Source organism: Ammospiza nelsoni, chromosome 8 (assembly GCF_027579445.1).
Source record: "Ammospiza nelsoni isolate bAmmNel1 chromosome 8, bAmmNel1.pri, whole genome shotgun sequence".
Lineage (NCBI taxonomy): Eukaryota > Metazoa > Chordata > Aves > Passeriformes > Passerellidae > Ammospiza > Ammospiza nelsoni.
Genome location: NC_080640.1, coordinates 15,527,717 through 15,544,778, shown reverse-complemented (window position 1 = coordinate 15,544,778; position 17,062 = coordinate 15,527,717). Strand labels below are relative to the sequence as shown.

The 17,062-nt window shown below is 37.0% G+C and overlaps 1 protein-coding gene across 4 annotated transcripts in view; it reads right to left on the bottom strand.

Moving 5' to 3' along the window:
- Positions 1-17,062, bottom strand: part of BTAF1 (B-TFIID TATA-box binding protein associated factor 1) — a 44,272-nt gene that overhangs the window by 13,445 nt on the left and 13,765 nt on the right. For all 4 annotated transcript variants that reach the window (XM_059477607.1, XM_059477604.1, XM_059477605.1 and 1 more), the window contains exons 4-20: positions 15,483-15,629; positions 13,420-13,583; positions 12,992-13,128; positions 12,230-12,341; positions 10,872-10,940; positions 8,432-8,521; positions 7,197-7,292; positions 6,778-6,954; positions 6,116-6,256; positions 5,872-5,996; positions 4,556-4,676; positions 4,375-4,479; positions 4,010-4,159; positions 3,280-3,422; positions 2,940-3,114; positions 2,262-2,465; positions 926-1,352 (exon numbers count right to left, since the gene is read on the bottom strand). In XM_059477607.1, coding sequence (XP_059333590.1) covers positions 926-1,352; positions 2,262-2,465; positions 2,940-3,114; positions 3,280-3,422; positions 4,010-4,159; positions 4,375-4,479; positions 4,556-4,676; positions 5,872-5,996; positions 6,116-6,256; positions 6,778-6,954; positions 7,197-7,292; positions 8,432-8,521; positions 10,872-10,940; positions 12,230-12,341; positions 12,992-13,128; positions 13,420-13,515 — 2,368 coding nt within the window. In that variant the 5' untranslated portion in view covers positions 13,516-13,583; positions 15,483-15,629. The remainder of the gene's footprint in view (positions 1-925; positions 1,353-2,261; positions 2,466-2,939; positions 3,115-3,279; positions 3,423-4,009; positions 4,160-4,374; positions 4,480-4,555; positions 4,677-5,871; positions 5,997-6,115; positions 6,257-6,777; positions 6,955-7,196; positions 7,293-8,431; positions 8,522-10,871; positions 10,941-12,229; positions 12,342-12,991; positions 13,129-13,419; positions 13,584-15,482; positions 15,630-17,062) is intronic.

The window sequence follows — 17,062 nt, the reverse complement described above, 5'->3', positions numbered from 1 at the left end:
GATTGTGCTTTAAAAAAACCCTAATTTTTTCCACTCTTGAGGACGATGGAGCTTCAGTACAAACAGCTACTGTGCTAGGACCACACTACAGACTCTGGATGAGAAGTTAAGTGTGCAAACTGCCAGAAATTATCATTCAGGAAGAGGCACAGGTAACATGTATGTTACCTGTGAACACATTATGTTCTAAAGTTCCAATCAATTTATGTTCTGTGTCCTTTAAAACAGTTTAATACTTCTGTCATGGTACAATAAAAGATGTCATCAGTACGTCTGCATTTGTGAGTGTTTCCATTTATACTAGAGAGCTTCATTTTCAATCAGATGTGAATGTTATTCTACTCTGAGATAAAGGAGGACACATTCATTAAGAAAGAGTAAAATGTACAATGGTCAAATCTTAAAGAAGGTTAGAATGTTTGAGAGTATTACGATCTTAATTGGGTTAATCTGGGTTCATTCAATCCATACACTTTCAATAATGGACAGCCATTTAAAAAAATTCATGACCATTGCATGCACAGGATTATTTTATTAATTTTGAACACTGTCCTCATCTTTTTATCTTATGATTAGCCCATGGAATGTAACACAAGCCACACATTTTTGACAGGCTTTAATTTCCATTTTTACTCATTAACATCTGTAAGTGAAATGGCATCAGAACTAGATATTAACTAAACAACAGTCCATACATGGAAATTGGAATTATAGCATTTTATACATATATATAGATATGTAGATATAAAACAATGCACATTAGTTGCACACAGTTTAAAATATCTAAATGAAATAATTATTAATAAATACTCAGATCCTGGCATTTTAAAAATCAGTGAAAAGAAGCCTCATTCAAATATTCATTTCATCAGCTCAGAAATAAGCACAGACATACTAAGAATCCTGGTAGTCTTAGATGTCCTACCTTTTGAGTTTTCATGGCTACTCTGAGGCTGTGCAGGACATGCTGCCAGTGGGGTCAGATGTGGATCCACACACAGGGAATTGCAAAGATTTTTTATAATCTTTGAGTTGGGACAAGGAGACCTGGTTGTACACTGCTGAAGTAACTTTGCTATGCATGAAGCCACATAGTTTTGTATGAGTGTATTCTCTTCTTTTTTGATAGCTTCCATTAAGGGTTTTATAACAGGATTTAGTTTTTCTGGAAGTTGCTGCAAGTTCACAACTGCACATGCAGCAAAGGTATGGACTCGCAGATGCAACACCTGCCATTCCTGATTTGTTTCTGTAACAGTCATTTGGACTTGTTGCCTTTTACTGTCCAACTGCTGCAGAACTTTAGGATTCAAAGTAAAGGATGATGTCACCTCATTGAAAACAGAAGTAACCTAAGAGAAAGGAAAAGAAAGAATTACAAATCTGCTTCATTGACTGTAAAACATGATATCCTCATGGCACAACATGAGTCACTTGACCACATATCACCATCTCCATTTCCCAGTAAATAACAGGAAATGCTCCAAAATGTATTGCTGGGAAACCTGAACTGCAGATCAAAGAGAAAATCAGGTACATCACAGACATTTAAAGTCTAGATTCCTAAAGCTACAAGACCAGTTTATGTGCTCCTGCAAATTTAGATTGTTCTATATCCCATACCAGTTCTACCCAGATATTCTGGAAATATTTAAGCATGTGACAGATTAGCAAAGTAGAATGTGACTACAACAATCCAGAACGGATGCGCAAGGTCCTGTACATGAACAAATTGCTCCTCAGCTGACTGTCTTTTGAGGAAAGAGACTGGGATAAAAATCTAAGAAAGAAGCACAGCTAAGTAGTTGCAGAACCTTCCATATCCTTACCCACTCATAAGTGGTTGACTATTGTTGCCTAAATCTTTCACTGGAAAAAGATTAAAAGCAGATTAAAAGGTCAGGGGCAAGGTGGGGGAGAAGGTCTAGAATTTAGATAGTCTATTTACAAGTCTTATGACAATGGCTTTGAAGCCTGCTTTGTTTACTTGTGTGTAGATTTCAATAGTGAATCCACACCCAGGATCAGAACACTCAGTTTTATTTTCCCATTAACTACGTACCTTGCATTGCACTCTATTTTTGTCAGACTGTAAACACACCTCAGGGGAAACAGTAAGAATCTTTACAGATTTTTTTTTCATGAGATATGCAAAGGTCACCATATTATTTCTGCAAGTTACTGTCTATGTAATAATTATGCTGAAGGTGTATTTCAAGACAAGACAGATTGGGAGGAAAGGCAGGCATGCCTCTACTTACCAGCTCATTAGCTTGATCTATTGTAAATACACTGCAGTTCACTCTGTTTCCAATGTCAATGTGAGAATCAGCTAGCAATGAGATGAGTTGTTTACATTCGTTTTGCATCCGCGTAAAAGGAACAGCAATTTCATCATAATAGAGATGTTCAGAAAGGACCCCAAGTAAACGAGGTTGAACACAAATAGCCACAGTTGTACACTCCTGTAACAGAAAAACACAATTTGCATTTCTGAATAATCACAGTTTCTTTGTTCAGTCTTGGGCAGCTCAATCTAGCTACAAAAATCCAGATTCCAGAGGGACTATTAACATTCATAAACCAGAATATTAAAGATAAAGGATTAGGAACAAAAAGTCTGCCACTAGAAATTATAGTGAGCAGATAAAAGACAGTCATCTTAAAAGGAATCACTGACTTTAGATAAAGGCATCTTGAGAATAGATTTACTTGTAGAAAAAATGTAAGCATATTTACTGATTCATAGTTCTGACAGCTGGCATTTATCTACTGAGTCCTGTATTCCTCCACTGTCTAACGATCAAGATTTTGGTATTTAGATGTATAAACACCATTTTAGCTTACCTACTGAAATCTTATTTCAAGCTAAGTACCACACAACAAGCAGTGGATTGAGATAGTAAGTAAAATATATTTTTGCTGCAGAAACATCCTACCTTTTGCAAGGCTGCCCACTCACAGATTACTAACGCAACACTAATCCTCTGCAAGGCAGATTTAGAATTCAAGTGGAAGAGCAGTAGCTGAGCTAATGATTCAGCTGGTTTTATTTCTTGGGTAACAGTATTTACACCTGGGTCACAAATGCAGCAACAAAGTGCTCCCAGCAACCTGACAAGATGAAAAAGAACAGTCACTTCAATGTCATAATTACTCTGCAATCAATGATTCAACGTGAAGATGCAAAAATGATAATTAGATTTTAACAAAACCACAATATTTTATGAAAAAATACATTGCTTTTAAGTATTTTTTTCATATTTCCAGTAAACTGACTTTGCTGCCATCATCCGAGCACGCATGACAACGTAGTCCCTGGTTGCTGGATCTTCTGCAATGCTGTCTGCCCCAGCAATGTATTCCTGAATCACTTCCTTGTTCTGGGCTTGCCCTTGACGCAGTTTAGCACCTGCTTTTTCCTGTGGAATAAAGGAAAGGCTGAAAGGGTGTTTGTAATGAAAAGATAAATTCATATTCCATAACAGTACAAATAATCACCACATCATGAAAAAGTTGGACTAAGACAGAACACTTCTTGGGTAACAGATTTCTTAAAGCAGTCAATACTTGGAAATCATCTCTGTAGTCATCATTCTGTAGTCCAGTTAAATGTATGCTACATTCCTTCAGTGTAACATTAAGGCTAATACTTGACATACAGCTGATAAACACACAGAGGAAAAAGGAAACCTCTCTCAGCATCTTTTCAGAAACAACACAATGTTTCTGGATTTAACTCAGTCCTACAAACAGATGGCTCTAGAGCCATGCAAATAAGGACTTCTTGAGTATCTCTACACAGAGACCACTACACAGCAGAACTTAATTCTTCATGGATAACCTGACAAGAAACCTTCTGCTCTACAGAACTGAGACTTGTAAGACAGTTTACATTTAGAACTAAGGCACCACCACTCCCCTCTAACACCCTTAGAACGTGTTTTATATGCAGCTAAGCAATTTCTTACTTTCCTCAGAACAGTCAGTGAGACCACATTTCACTTACTTTGGACCTGGTTTTTACTTCTAGCAACATGTTTAAGTCAATGGGCAAATGAGATGGCTGCATCATTAAGCAGAGCCAGGCTCCCATCCATGGACAAGCAGCTGCAACAACATACTGTACAGATGCCTTGTTTAACAGTTCCAGCCACACCTTGGGAAAGAATCACAATAGGAATAATGAAAAATTTGTACATGGTCTACATAAGATCATACACATCCTGAGAAACTGCAGGAACTCTCTCATCCACTCTACAGTAAAGCATTGAAGTATTTAACATTAGCACACTATTCATCTGCACAAAAGTACAGAGGATTTGAAAGAGTGGGATACACAAGCACTATATCCAGGAGAAATCTTGCAAATACCTTGTGAATAAGATCCAGAATTTCTTGGTTGCTTTCTAAGATACAAAACTGAAATATGTGCCTCAACATGTCTTGCAGAATTGGAGTCAGCCATGTTGATGAACTCTGAAACAAGGAAATCATATGACCAAGTATATTCCAATATGCATAACAGTAAGACATTAATAACTCTAATTCTTACCTGGTCTTGGGTAGACAACAATGTGAATAATGTTTCCAGTGCTGCTTTTCGCACAGAAGATATTGTGTGGTGCAAGAACGGCCACACACGTGGGACCAAAACTGTCAGGGATTGCTGAATACTACAGGAGAGGGAGAGGTAGAGGCAGTGTCAGGGATAAAAACATACATACACACAGAGCTAAGTTCATTTTGTTTATTCTCATTTTATCCAAAAGAAGAAAAGAAAATACTTTCTTTAAGAAAAGAAAGTATTTAATATACTTGGGGATTTTAAGTGAAGGATTAAATTACTACAGCTTACACATTTAAAATAGTTCAAGTTGGTATCCTTTTTCAGGAAAATACTGATTTGGGTTTGTAAAACTGGTATGGAGAACTAGTCAATTTAAGCACGTATTTTTACATTTTCCCCCCAGATTATACTTAAGGCTTTTTTCAACTGTTTAGAAAAAAGGAGGAGCTGTTTCTGTTCTGCAGTTGCTGTTGGGCAGTTATGACTTTACCAATAATTTAAAACAAGCTTGCATCTTTTTTTGCAAGAACTGGCATATCAACTGATGCAACTGGCATCCCAGCTGATTCAAGTAGTACATGCTGAATTTAAGACTACATTAGTAACAAAACTTCATTCCTTATTTTAGATTTGGGCAACCATCAGCTTCAGCAGTGCTAATCATACAGGATGAGAAAAACCAAATGTGTATAGTATCTACCTTAAGTGCAGATACTGTGAGTTTACCATATGTACTATGAAAAATTGACAAACTAAAGGAACTGCATCTTAGTATGTTAAGAGTCCCAAAGAGATAGCAACTAGGCAGCATCATCAACTAGTCACAGAATTACTGGTTGTACTACTGATGTGAATTTATGTTTGTAGCTTATTTCAGAACTGTTCCAATAGTAAAGTTCTACAGGCTCATGAATGTGTTGCAATAAACAGTTTGGTCTCGTGTGGAGTTTTGTCTGTTCCTTGTTAAAAAACAAGATGTTTGTGGGCAGGACCACCATGTGAGTGAAGCAAATATCATTTACTAAAACAACCAAGATAAATGGACAGAGACAGAAGGAGGGGGGGAAAGCCACATATAAACCATGTCTAGTACACTTCTTAATTCCTTTGTTGCATTTCACTAATGTCATCAAAATAGAAGCACTATCGTAACCTTCACTTCATGGAAAAACCAGAGCAGAATATTGAGTTACATTAATCATCTCCTTGGTACATGATTTGAAAAAAACTGGTAATTCCAATTTGACAGTAAGTGGACACTCAGACCTGTAATAATGAAGAAAAACTAATTGAAAAGTTACCTGCATTTGCGGACCTGAGGGTAAGTCAGAAGGGATGAAAGAAGGATCATGATACTGTTTGTGGAAGCTGTCAAGTCATCCAACTCCAGAAGTGCATCCCACAAGGTATTAAGAATAAAAGGCACCTACACAAATAAGCAGAGGAGGTTTATCATTAAAAAAAAAACAACAACAAAACCAGTGCTGCCTCTAAGTATTATTTTCTTTACTTAGACCAAAAGTGAACTTAAAACAGTTCAGTCACCTTCTGAGACTGAAGCTGGACCAGGCTTTCCACTACTGGTACTAAAGATGCTGCAGCAACAGCTCGGACATCATCATCCAGATCTTGCAGACCTTCAATTATTGCAGGCAACACTTTAGGCAATAAAGTGTTGATCATGTCCTGCCAAAAAGATCAAAAGCATTTTTAAACCAAAAAAGCTTATAATGATACAATCAACTAAGATGCATTCTGTGTGTGGGAATGAACCTGTTTCAAAGGGATGGTACAGGTCCAACATCGTAATCTAAGTATTTTTAAGTTACCATTCATGAAATCAAACATAGGTTATAAATTTAATGAACTGTAAATCAGCTCAGTTTTGGTATAAACAAAGCTCAGTGTCTACAGAATAATACCACAGACAGTCTAACCTTCCTGTAAGACTCTGCTCTCTTACCTGCATATGAGAATACCACCAAGACCAGGCAGGCATATCTCTATTTCTAATGTTTTCTGCAAGCACAGCTTGCACTATATACTTGCAGCATGGATATAGAAGTGCAGTCACACATCTCAACCCACAGGACTGCACTGCAAGCAATCTTGCTTTATCACACTTAGCTACTGTTCATCCACATCCTCTACTTAGAGCAGAGATGTTTGATCCCAAGCTCTCTACAATTTGTCATGAGGGTTATTACCTGACGTACTGCCAAAGCATACTTTATTCCTAGGAGACCACCGTGTCTCACTTCCCACTGCTCCTGTGTAAGCAGCTTCAGGAGAACATCCACAGTTTTATGAACACCAGTTTCATTCATGTGTTTCAATACTACTCCCAAAGTCTGAGCACAAGTCTCACGTACTGGTGCCACTACCTAGGAAAAAGTAAACGATAAAACAGATACTTCTGTATGAAATTTGACTTTAAGAGAGATGACCAAACTGCTGTACAAACAAGGTGAAGTTCATGTATCAGCTACCTTTTAATAAGCATCTCTGAGCAGTTCTAACAGGCACATGCAGCAGCACTACACAAGGCACAGCTAAGCTGCTGCAGTGTTATCTCCTGCAGAAGCCTGCTGATCTACCTGTTCATGCAAAGGTAACTTAAACTTACTTCATCTGAAACAAAGTCTCCAAATCTGTCTAGTGCAAACACACAAAGAAGTCTAATAACCAAGTCTTCTAGCCACTCCTGATGCTGCTGAATCATCTGTAAGAAGAGAAAAGTTTAACACCTTGACTACACTTACTCATAAAGCATTTCTGATACGCTTACTTTAGCTAAAATCTGTAAAAGACATGACAACTAATGCTCACATTGACTCAATTATTATTAACATCATAACCTGGATGTTTTCTTCTCTAAAAACAGTACTTTTATCAAAGGCTAGTGTCCTGCTTTCAGCTGGGACAGAGTTGGGTTTTTTCTCAATAGCTGGTACAGTGCTGTGTTCTGGAGTCAGTGTAAGAATAATGGTGACACCACACTGAAGTTTTGGTTGCTGCTACATTATGCTGACCTAAGTCAGAGACTTCTGAATGTCTCAGGCTCTGCCAGTGAGGAGGGCATACATAGCAGGTTTTGAAGCTAGCTGGAGTACACACACTTTCCATAAATAGTTAAGAAATGGTTTAAAGTATTTTATTATTGCAGATTGTGTTATTATTACCCACCCAGCCATCTCCATGGAACAAATACTACTCTACAGGGAAGCAAGGAGGGAGAAGTTTTTGCTCTCACTATTTACAAAGTATGCTGAAGTACACTGATTTAGACCTCATTCTTCAACTCTCTAAGCCACAAGTTCTTCCAGCTGCTTCTACAGCAAGAGAGTCAGTAGGAATCTGGATGAAATTCACTATTAATAAACAAGCTATTATTGTCAGGATATTTTTAAAAAATTATTGTCCTTTTAAGAAGACTAATTTAATTCTTTTTCTCATAATAAAGAGAGCCAGTTGATAGAGTCCTCTTCCTATTTAAGCAAGGAGAGTTAAATGGTCTGAGACACTACCAGAGTAACACAATTAACTTGCCAATTTTGTTTCAGTACAGTCTTACCAGGACTTGAAAACAGTATATTCTAATATGGAAGCTAATGTTTAATAACTTTATATGCAACCAACATATTAATGGCTAATTATACAGTAGTACTGGGTTCTGCAAAAGCCTTTTAAAAACAAACAATGTTTTGTCAGTGCACACAGTGATGTCATACAGATGATTCTGAACAGAGAAGTCTTGATATTATTCCCCCATATCACACACCTATTGCAAAGTAATTTAAGAAGTCTCTTTTCTAAGCTTCATTTAAGTAAAATATTAAGTCTACATGACTGGAAACTTACCTCCTCTAAAGAGCTATCTCCCATTTTACCACCACTTTTACCATGAGCTTTAAGTATCTCTCTCAGTCCAGTACCTGCACCATGTCGAACCTAAGAAAGAGAAGCAAAAAGTCAATAAATAAAATATTAGGGGACAGAAGACAAAACCCATGCTGGAAAATTGAAATAATACTACTGTATTCTTAACAGAGATGTTTCAAGAGCTGCAGAACTAGCACTACTTAGACTTGTGGCAATTTTAAAATCAAACCACCTATTAAAATATTCACCTGTCCAAAAACCAAACTTCTTTACCCCAGGTATTTGCCAGCTTATGAACAGAAGCAATTAAGAACTGCTTCTATTTTCTAACACATTATGACATCTGCAGCAACATAGCCTACATTCATTTACTTTTGAAAACTAGTGCCATAGTGGCACTAGTTGTCAAAGAGAAGTTTGAAGATATTACTGTTTTTATTAAGTTTATAAGCTAAAGCAAATACATATTATTATAGTTTCAAGCACTTCATGTTTAATATTTTCTATCACTCTCTGTATTGCTTAAACAGAGTTTGGATCCTCACTGAGTATTCTGGAGTCTGCAAAACAAATTTCTGGGAATTACTATTCTGCATAACATTTCCCAAGCAATATGGGAAAGCAAATTATAGGCACATGCATGCTCTCACCAAACTTGAACAGTTGAACACACTAGGAAGAGTTCTGGAAGTAAGAAAAGACCAGTAGAAAGATGTGCTAAAGACACACCTGTTTCTGGGATTTCTGATACCTAGCTGGACTAGCAATTGGCTTTCCTTCTGCTGAGTGAAGGAAAGCTCACTCAAGAGATATGCAAAGCTGCAAAAGCAGAGTTTTGAACTAGGCTCTCATTGAGAGGCCATTACATAAGTTAGAAGAGAATAAACACTTTTTTTTAAGAACAGCTCAGATACATGTTTGTTGCTAGCAGAAAATGATTGCATTTCATTTCATGGCAGTAACAACTAGAACTGAGTACTTGGTAGCTCCTCCCTTCACCAGAACATCTTACATGAAATGCAAACATATATGACCCCTATGTACAGCTCAGTGCCTGCTGGTTAAAGCTATAAGCAAGCCAATAAAAAAACAGAGTCCAGTCTTAAAATCCTAACTGGTCATAAATCCAAGACAGATCATGGGCTAGCTTTTAAAAGTCAAAAGAAGGAGACTTTGATAGCTGATGTCTAGCTTCTGCAAATACAAACCAGCAAGACACAAATGTATAAAGGCAATAGCAGTAGTAGGATTCATCCTGCCTGACTTCAGCTGCCTGTGAGCGTGGCAAGCAGTCTGAAGTAGTCACTCAGGTGACCTCTAGACATTGCAAGATGCTGCCAAAGAGCCACTTTAAACATACATTTTGAGGCAGGTTAGCCTGTTTTTCACCCAGAACATACTGAAATAATGATTCTGTATTGATCTACCTCCCCTGTTAAGATACAGGTGCCTTATATCAAATGTACTAAGAAAGCTATGAGAACATCTACATACCAGAAGACAAGTGGACCTGGCCTTCAACTGCAAACAGCCTGCTTTCAAATAAGGTGAGGCTTTTTAGCTCAGGTGCAGTGATGTGCCACACAAATATAATGATTCTTTTTCTGGGACCAAAATAATTGTGCTGGCTGCATATGATCTATCTCTGTTTCCAAGTTTGAGAGCAAGCTGGCTCTGCCCATACTGACATCACCGAGACTGTGCTACAGATACACATAAGGATGTTAGAGTTGCTGTTAATATTTAACCCTTCACAAGATCAACTCAAGAAAATGAAGTTAGTTGACAACAGTTATGTCCACCTTCTGCACAAGTTGTTAGATCATTATCAGCTACTTCATATTTTTACCTGAAATTTCTACCAAAGTTTGTGGACAATTGTATAAGGACTGAATAAAAAGGTGAGTAGAACCATTTTGAATCTTGAAAATAAATTGTCTAAGCAACCAAACATATAGCTTTTGTAGTTATTAAAGGATTGATTCCCCTTCCTTTGCTACTAGCATAGCATTAGACAAACATACTACTGTTGCCAGCAACACTCACATAATATTCCTTAAAGTCTTGATGAACCCAAGTTTAATTGCTTTGTCTTTTAACCATAGATTGATGTGATTTTATTTTGCTTGAATTTCAACACTCCCATAATTCTCACTTATATAATGATTACTTTTCATATCTTTCTCATTCTCCACAAGTATACATTACACATTTTTCATTCCCCTTTAAATGAGTCTAAAAAACACTTAAGTTTGCTAGAAGCAAATTTGTCTTGGCTATGTAATCTGTATGCATAAATGATTTAAATGTTGATATCTGGCAAAATTCTCTCAAGTTCTACACATACAACATTTGCATTTCTGTTAAAGCCCTTTTTAAAAAACCATTAGCTCCACCTTAAATTGTCCAAGTGTCTTACCTCCCAAGAAGGGTTAAAGAGATCATTGCACACCTCTTCACAAAAGCTTTCCAGAGGCCATTCATTTGTCTAAATCCATAAAAAAATTATTAAGTATGAGATTGAAAAAGAGAGGAATCATGAACAAACACTTCTTATATTGTTGTCTGTGCATACTTCAATGGCATACAAAAAACTCCAAAAGCATAAGTACTTTTTATCATTACTGGACAGAACTGAAAAAACAATCTTCCTCCCCAGCTCAGAAACTTCACTGATTAGCACTGGATCTCTTAAGAAGTTCATGAAGTTTCTGTTAACAGTGTAACCTCTTCTCTACGGGATTTAATTTTGATGCTTTGGAATTCACCTTTCCTTTAGAAACCATGCTAAAGAAGAAAATTAAGCAGAGTTTCTTATTCTACCCAGTGATCCTTTAAATTTATGAAGTTTGCCTTCAAAGAGCATAACAGGTAAGTCTCAGTTTGAAAACACACTACATTAATGAAATTGGGTCAATGAATCCAGCAATAAACAGCACCCTTTTCCAAACACATTCTACTTTTTGAAAACCAAAGGATATCCACTATCTCGAAATTTTTTACAAGGAAACTGTCATGACTGTGGAAAGAAATTTTTATCCCATTAGTAAGTTCACATCATCACATACACAGAGCAACTGGAAGACATTTAAAAACCAGCAGCTATTCAGCCTGTAGTTATTAATACTTCAGATTAATTTTCCAACCATTTTTTATGCAAATAAAATTTTAATTACTGAACTATGTCTGGAAAGCTATTTTTGTAGGATACAGACTTCTCTAGATAAAGTCTTCTCAAATAAACTTCTATGCATCATTTATATTCTGGTTTAGCATTTCTTAATTTTTAGCTTTTCAGTCTGTTGAAACAAATAAAAAGTTTTTTCCAAGACTAAGGTAATTGTTTTAATCTTCAACTATTAAAGATAGAATCTAATTCTAAATTAAGCCTAATTAAAGTACAGCAAAGATTAAATAAAGATTAAATAAGCATTTAGATCAAATTATTTGTGGCTCACTGTAATCCTACCATGTAGTGTTTAGCACAGTTTTCCAGTTTAATACCCAGGTCTGACACCTGTAGCCACCTACTCATGTTAATTTGGGTCACAAACTGCTACCAAAGGATTAAATGTGTTTTCTTCCTCAATGCTGTAACAGTTAGAAGCTCACTTGCTTCATTATGTTAAAAGTAAGCTGGCCATGACATTCTTCATTCCACTTGCCTGAATGCTAAATGGACTAAAGAATTTGGGCACATGAAGGAATTTTGTTTCAAATTACTTTGCTGAAAAACTGAATGATCTCTCCTGCTAACAGCAGAACAATATATCATACCTCTTCCTGAGCATTTTCTACCAATGTTTTTGAGTCTGTGGCAGGCTGGTTGATGACAACATTTGCAACTTTTCTTCTTTTTTCTTCTGGCTCCCCATCAGTGCTATCATTGCTGAGAAGGAGCAAATACATGTTTATGAACTCAAGGTATGCTTTAAGGCAAGTAATTACATCTACAACTGATGTCTTCAGATACAATAAAGTATGGCAAGAATACAAAACAAGGAGGCTTAGCACTGTGAAATATGCAAGTTAGCTGAGTTTATATGTAAAACAAAAAAATGCAGTGAGGAGACAGTAGAACGCTGTCCCAAATTCACAATCTGTCTCAGATTTATCCAAGAAACCCAGCAATTCCTAAATAAGATCAAGAATTTTGTTCATCATTCATTATGAACACAGTAGATACAATAATGTGCCACTATAAACTACAGTGAAGAACACAGCACACATCAGAAAACTGTATCCTAAATTTTCAGTTGCTCATTTTCTTAGAATCCCCTGTTTTCATGCATTATTCTCAAGCCATATTTAATAACCACACATTTCAGCTGTAGCATCCCATTATGTCAAGATGCCTCTGAAGCTGGGTCCTCAACAAAGCTCTCCTGGGAACAAGCACTGCATGCAAACTTTCCACCATCAGCACAATTAGCACATAAGAGATTTAAGATGCAAAGACTGTAGGAAGTTTCTGAACAGATAAATCAAATCACAATCCCAGCTTAACAGAAATAAAAGGAAACCAGTTCACTATTATACCTCTTCTCATTAGCTTCCACTGCATCTCTGGATCTTTGCTTTGCAAATAGCTTAGCCATTCTTTTGGCTTTATTCTTTTGTCTATTGCTCATACCAGCTCGAAATTCTGAGTCAATTAACTCAGCAGCCTGAAGAGTCTGAAAGAAAAGTCATTCATTGTCAATTCTTCTTATGATGGAAGTCCTGAAAAATTCTCAAACCCACAATGCTCTCAATTTCCCCAACCCTCCATTTCAAACATTTCAGCAGTTTGACATGAAATAATACTAACAAGCAACTACGGGATGTAAGAACTGAGGAAGCCAAAGCACACCACATTAGATGCCAATCATCTTACTTAAAACAGAAATACTGTAACCACAGAAGCTCAAATACAGCAAACCCACTGTATTATTTCTTGCAGTCAAATAGCCCAAGGTTTTACCTACAGGTTGTTTGTTTACTAGTAAAACTGGAGAAGGAGAATAGTCCAAATCTTCATCATTGAACAGATCCTCAGTATTCATTCCAATTGCAGCACCCATATCTAAGCCAAGTTTCTTCTGCAGCAGTTTCCTCTGTCGTGCTATCCTCTCTTTAGGATCAATTTCACCTTAAAAAGGGATTTTAAAAGAAGATGTGTCAGATTTCCAACTGGATATTTTACTGATGACTTGCTCAATGTACATAACAAAGCCAAAATGTACAGGATTCAATTGCACTTGGCTAATACAATCTGCTAAGACAAATCACATTGACACCAGGAAGACCTCTTCTGCTACTGTAACTACACAAGTACTTCAACTGTGATTGAGCAAGGTTCATTTTGGAAATCAACAGATGCCACCTCAAGAATGCCTGATGTTTCAACACTAACTATAGAACACCTAGGCTTCAGGAGCACCTACAATTGCATTAAAAAGACAAGATTTTAGCACCCAAGTAGAATAAAACCTCCAAGCAACCCAAAACCGTAGCTGGTAGGGCTGTCAGACTTCACTTCACATGCACAGTACAGAAACCAGTCAGAAGGAGTTGTTGTTTTGGTTTGTTGGTGTTGTGGTGGGATTTATTTTTCAATTACCAGCACAAACTTTTAAGTAGATGACCAATATTGATACAATTCTGGGGTGTACACCAGGTTGAGTAGTAACTAGTAGTTAATATTGTGTATACTAGTAAGTTTGTTAAACTGCATTTAACTGACAAGCAAAGACAAGCAACTTCCATTCTTTAAAAAATATTTTTGCTTTCTAACATCATCTCAGGAATAATTATCAAAGGCTGCTAATTCTAAAGATTAAGTTACATTATGTCCATTTATGTTGTCTACTTACTTGAAAAGGGAAGTTGCTACAGAACACAGAAGAGAAAGCAGACTGTACATTTTCTCATTAATAAAAAAAGCAGCAACTAAGGATTTTTGTTTCATTTTCTTATTTTTTGATATTGTATTTCTTATTTATTTTCACATAAAATTCAAGGATGAAATCATGTGACATTGGAATAAATATCAGGCTTCTATGAAATGAAGTGTTGGGTTTCATTAGACGAGGTGGAACTTGTACACCACTTTATTAATCTAGCTTAAAAGATGGCAAGCAATAAATTAGCAACCTGCCTGAAGAGACAGGACACTGCTCAAGTTTCAGCAGCCACATGCTCTGCTCCTTGCTGAGCTACTGATCTTCTGAGTACCCTGCACAGAACCCATCACACACAGGGAACAAAGGAATCAGGGCTACACAGTCAGATTCTTATCAAAAGCATCACTTAATTTGGTGCAGAAACTGGTAGATGGCCTGGAACTAAGAACAGGGAAGTACAGTAATAACAAAAAATAGCTTAGATTAAAATAATTCAGTGCCATTACACTGACAAACCAACTCTCAGCTAAAAAAAATACAGAAAAATGTTAGACAAGTCACTTGAAACAAAAAACATCACACAGGCACTGGTATTTGATCTTCCAACTTTGTCAGTCCTATCACAGTATTTTCCATGCAGTCTTTCTATACTTGAAACCTTCAAGCTTTTCAATAAGCCACATCCTACTTCTGTATGTGGGAACACTGTTCAGGTAAAGAACAAGCAGTGAAGTGCCTGCTCCTTCTAAAAATGTCTACAGAAATCTTTGATGCTTTCAGTTTTCCACCCCTTCTTCCCCACTGTATACACAGTAATACTGCCATGGCAAAAACTTAAACAAACAATACATCCCTCCTAAAAAACTCTGTTACTTGAGGAAGAAAATGCAGACCACACATTGGGGAATAGGTTCTGCCATTATTTCCTGACATTATTTTGCTATGGCAAAACCTAAACAAACAATACATCCCTCCTAAAAAACTGTGTTATTTGAGGAAGAAAATACAAACCACACATTGGGGAATAGGTTCTGCCATTATTTCCTGACATTCTGAGAATCCATGGGTGGCTAGAGTCATAATGCTGCCAAAACAAACTTTTTCAAATCACTAAGTTTTCTTGTCTGCAAGTAAAATCTAGATACCTGATTTATCATCTTGGACTTCAAATTCTGCCCCAGCAGATCCAAGAAGAGATGCACCATGTTTCAACAAGCGACAGATATCAAACCTGTCAAAGCGCAACCGGTCTGTGGAAGGTGAATCTTCATTGGGACTTTCTGAGCCTGGTTCTAGGTAGGAAATAAAAATAATATTAAGGACAACATGATGAAATTTTTGTCCAAAATTCTGGCACAAGATTAAGGAAAAACAAGATATAATATCTCTCCTCCAAAGAATCAGCAGACATACAGCATTTTAATTCAAAGTATAAAGGCTCCATTTTCACAAAGACAAACTGAAATAGGTCACTAAATGTACCTGAAGAGAAAAAAAAAAATGTTTTTCCCTTGATAAATTTAGCTTTTAAAATCTTGGACACTGACCTACAGGCCTTCTCTGTACACACAGGGCCAGCTTACAGTTTTACAGTTTTGAACTGCACACAGCTCACAAACAGTATCACAAACACCAACACTTCTGTGTGTCCCTACCAGCCAAGCATCCAAAGCTGGGAAGCTAGAGAGTGCCTAAACAGGTGTGGGAGAAAGGGCTGCTGATGCCCAGCTGTGAGCTCTTCTCAAACAGTACCTTTTTCTTAAGCACATAATAATCTTTTCAATTTCATTAACAATCTGATAGGCAGAGGTGCCAGAACTGGACAATTAATTTAAAAGGGTGCTGTACTCTAAGACTAACAGGTTACCCAACTTCCATGTACAAAGGGCATGCTAGAAGTAATCCCTGAACTAGACAAGTGAAATGAACTTCTCTCCTTGGTAATACAGAGTAGACAGTAGCAAAATTCCCACCTGTGGTAGAAGAGGTTGAAACTAGATGATCTTTAAGGTTTTTTCCAATTCAAACTATTCTATGATTCTATAACCAATTGATTAAGCATATGGATAAATATTACTCACTGGGAAAGAGAATTGCTCTGGAAAAAAACACCTTTTAATAACCTGATTATCAATGTCCTTAAAGAGCTGCCACAAGTGGATAGAGGGCATCCAGTGAACATAATACATTCAAAAGCTTTTGGCAAAGATTCATATGAAAGAATACATCAAAAGAACCAACTTAGCACAGAGCTGGGGAGAACATCCTTTCACAAACTGAAAGGTAAAAATTAGTTCTGGAGTCCTCTGGGGCACCAATCCTTTCATTGATGGAAAAGACATTCACTAATGCACTCTTCTCCAAGCACACAGGTGACACCAAACTCTTTTGGGTAGCCTAAAGTCACAATGGCACTAAGGAATCCAAGGAGGACTCTCAAAACAGACTAATGGGCAAATAAGTACACAAGGTGTAAAATGAATAATCTAAACCATGCCTACACAACACAGCATTCAATAAAAATCTTGGAGGCATTTCTGACAGCTTTCTGTACTCATCTGTTTACTGAGCAGTGAAAGCCAGGGCAGACAACAAAGTACTGGGTCTCACCAGGAAGGACACTGATGGCAGGACAAAACACATCATTTTGTCACTATGTGTAAATTTCAGTACTCTAGAGATGTAGGTAGACTGTGTGGAGTTCTGTGCATCTCATGGAGGACAC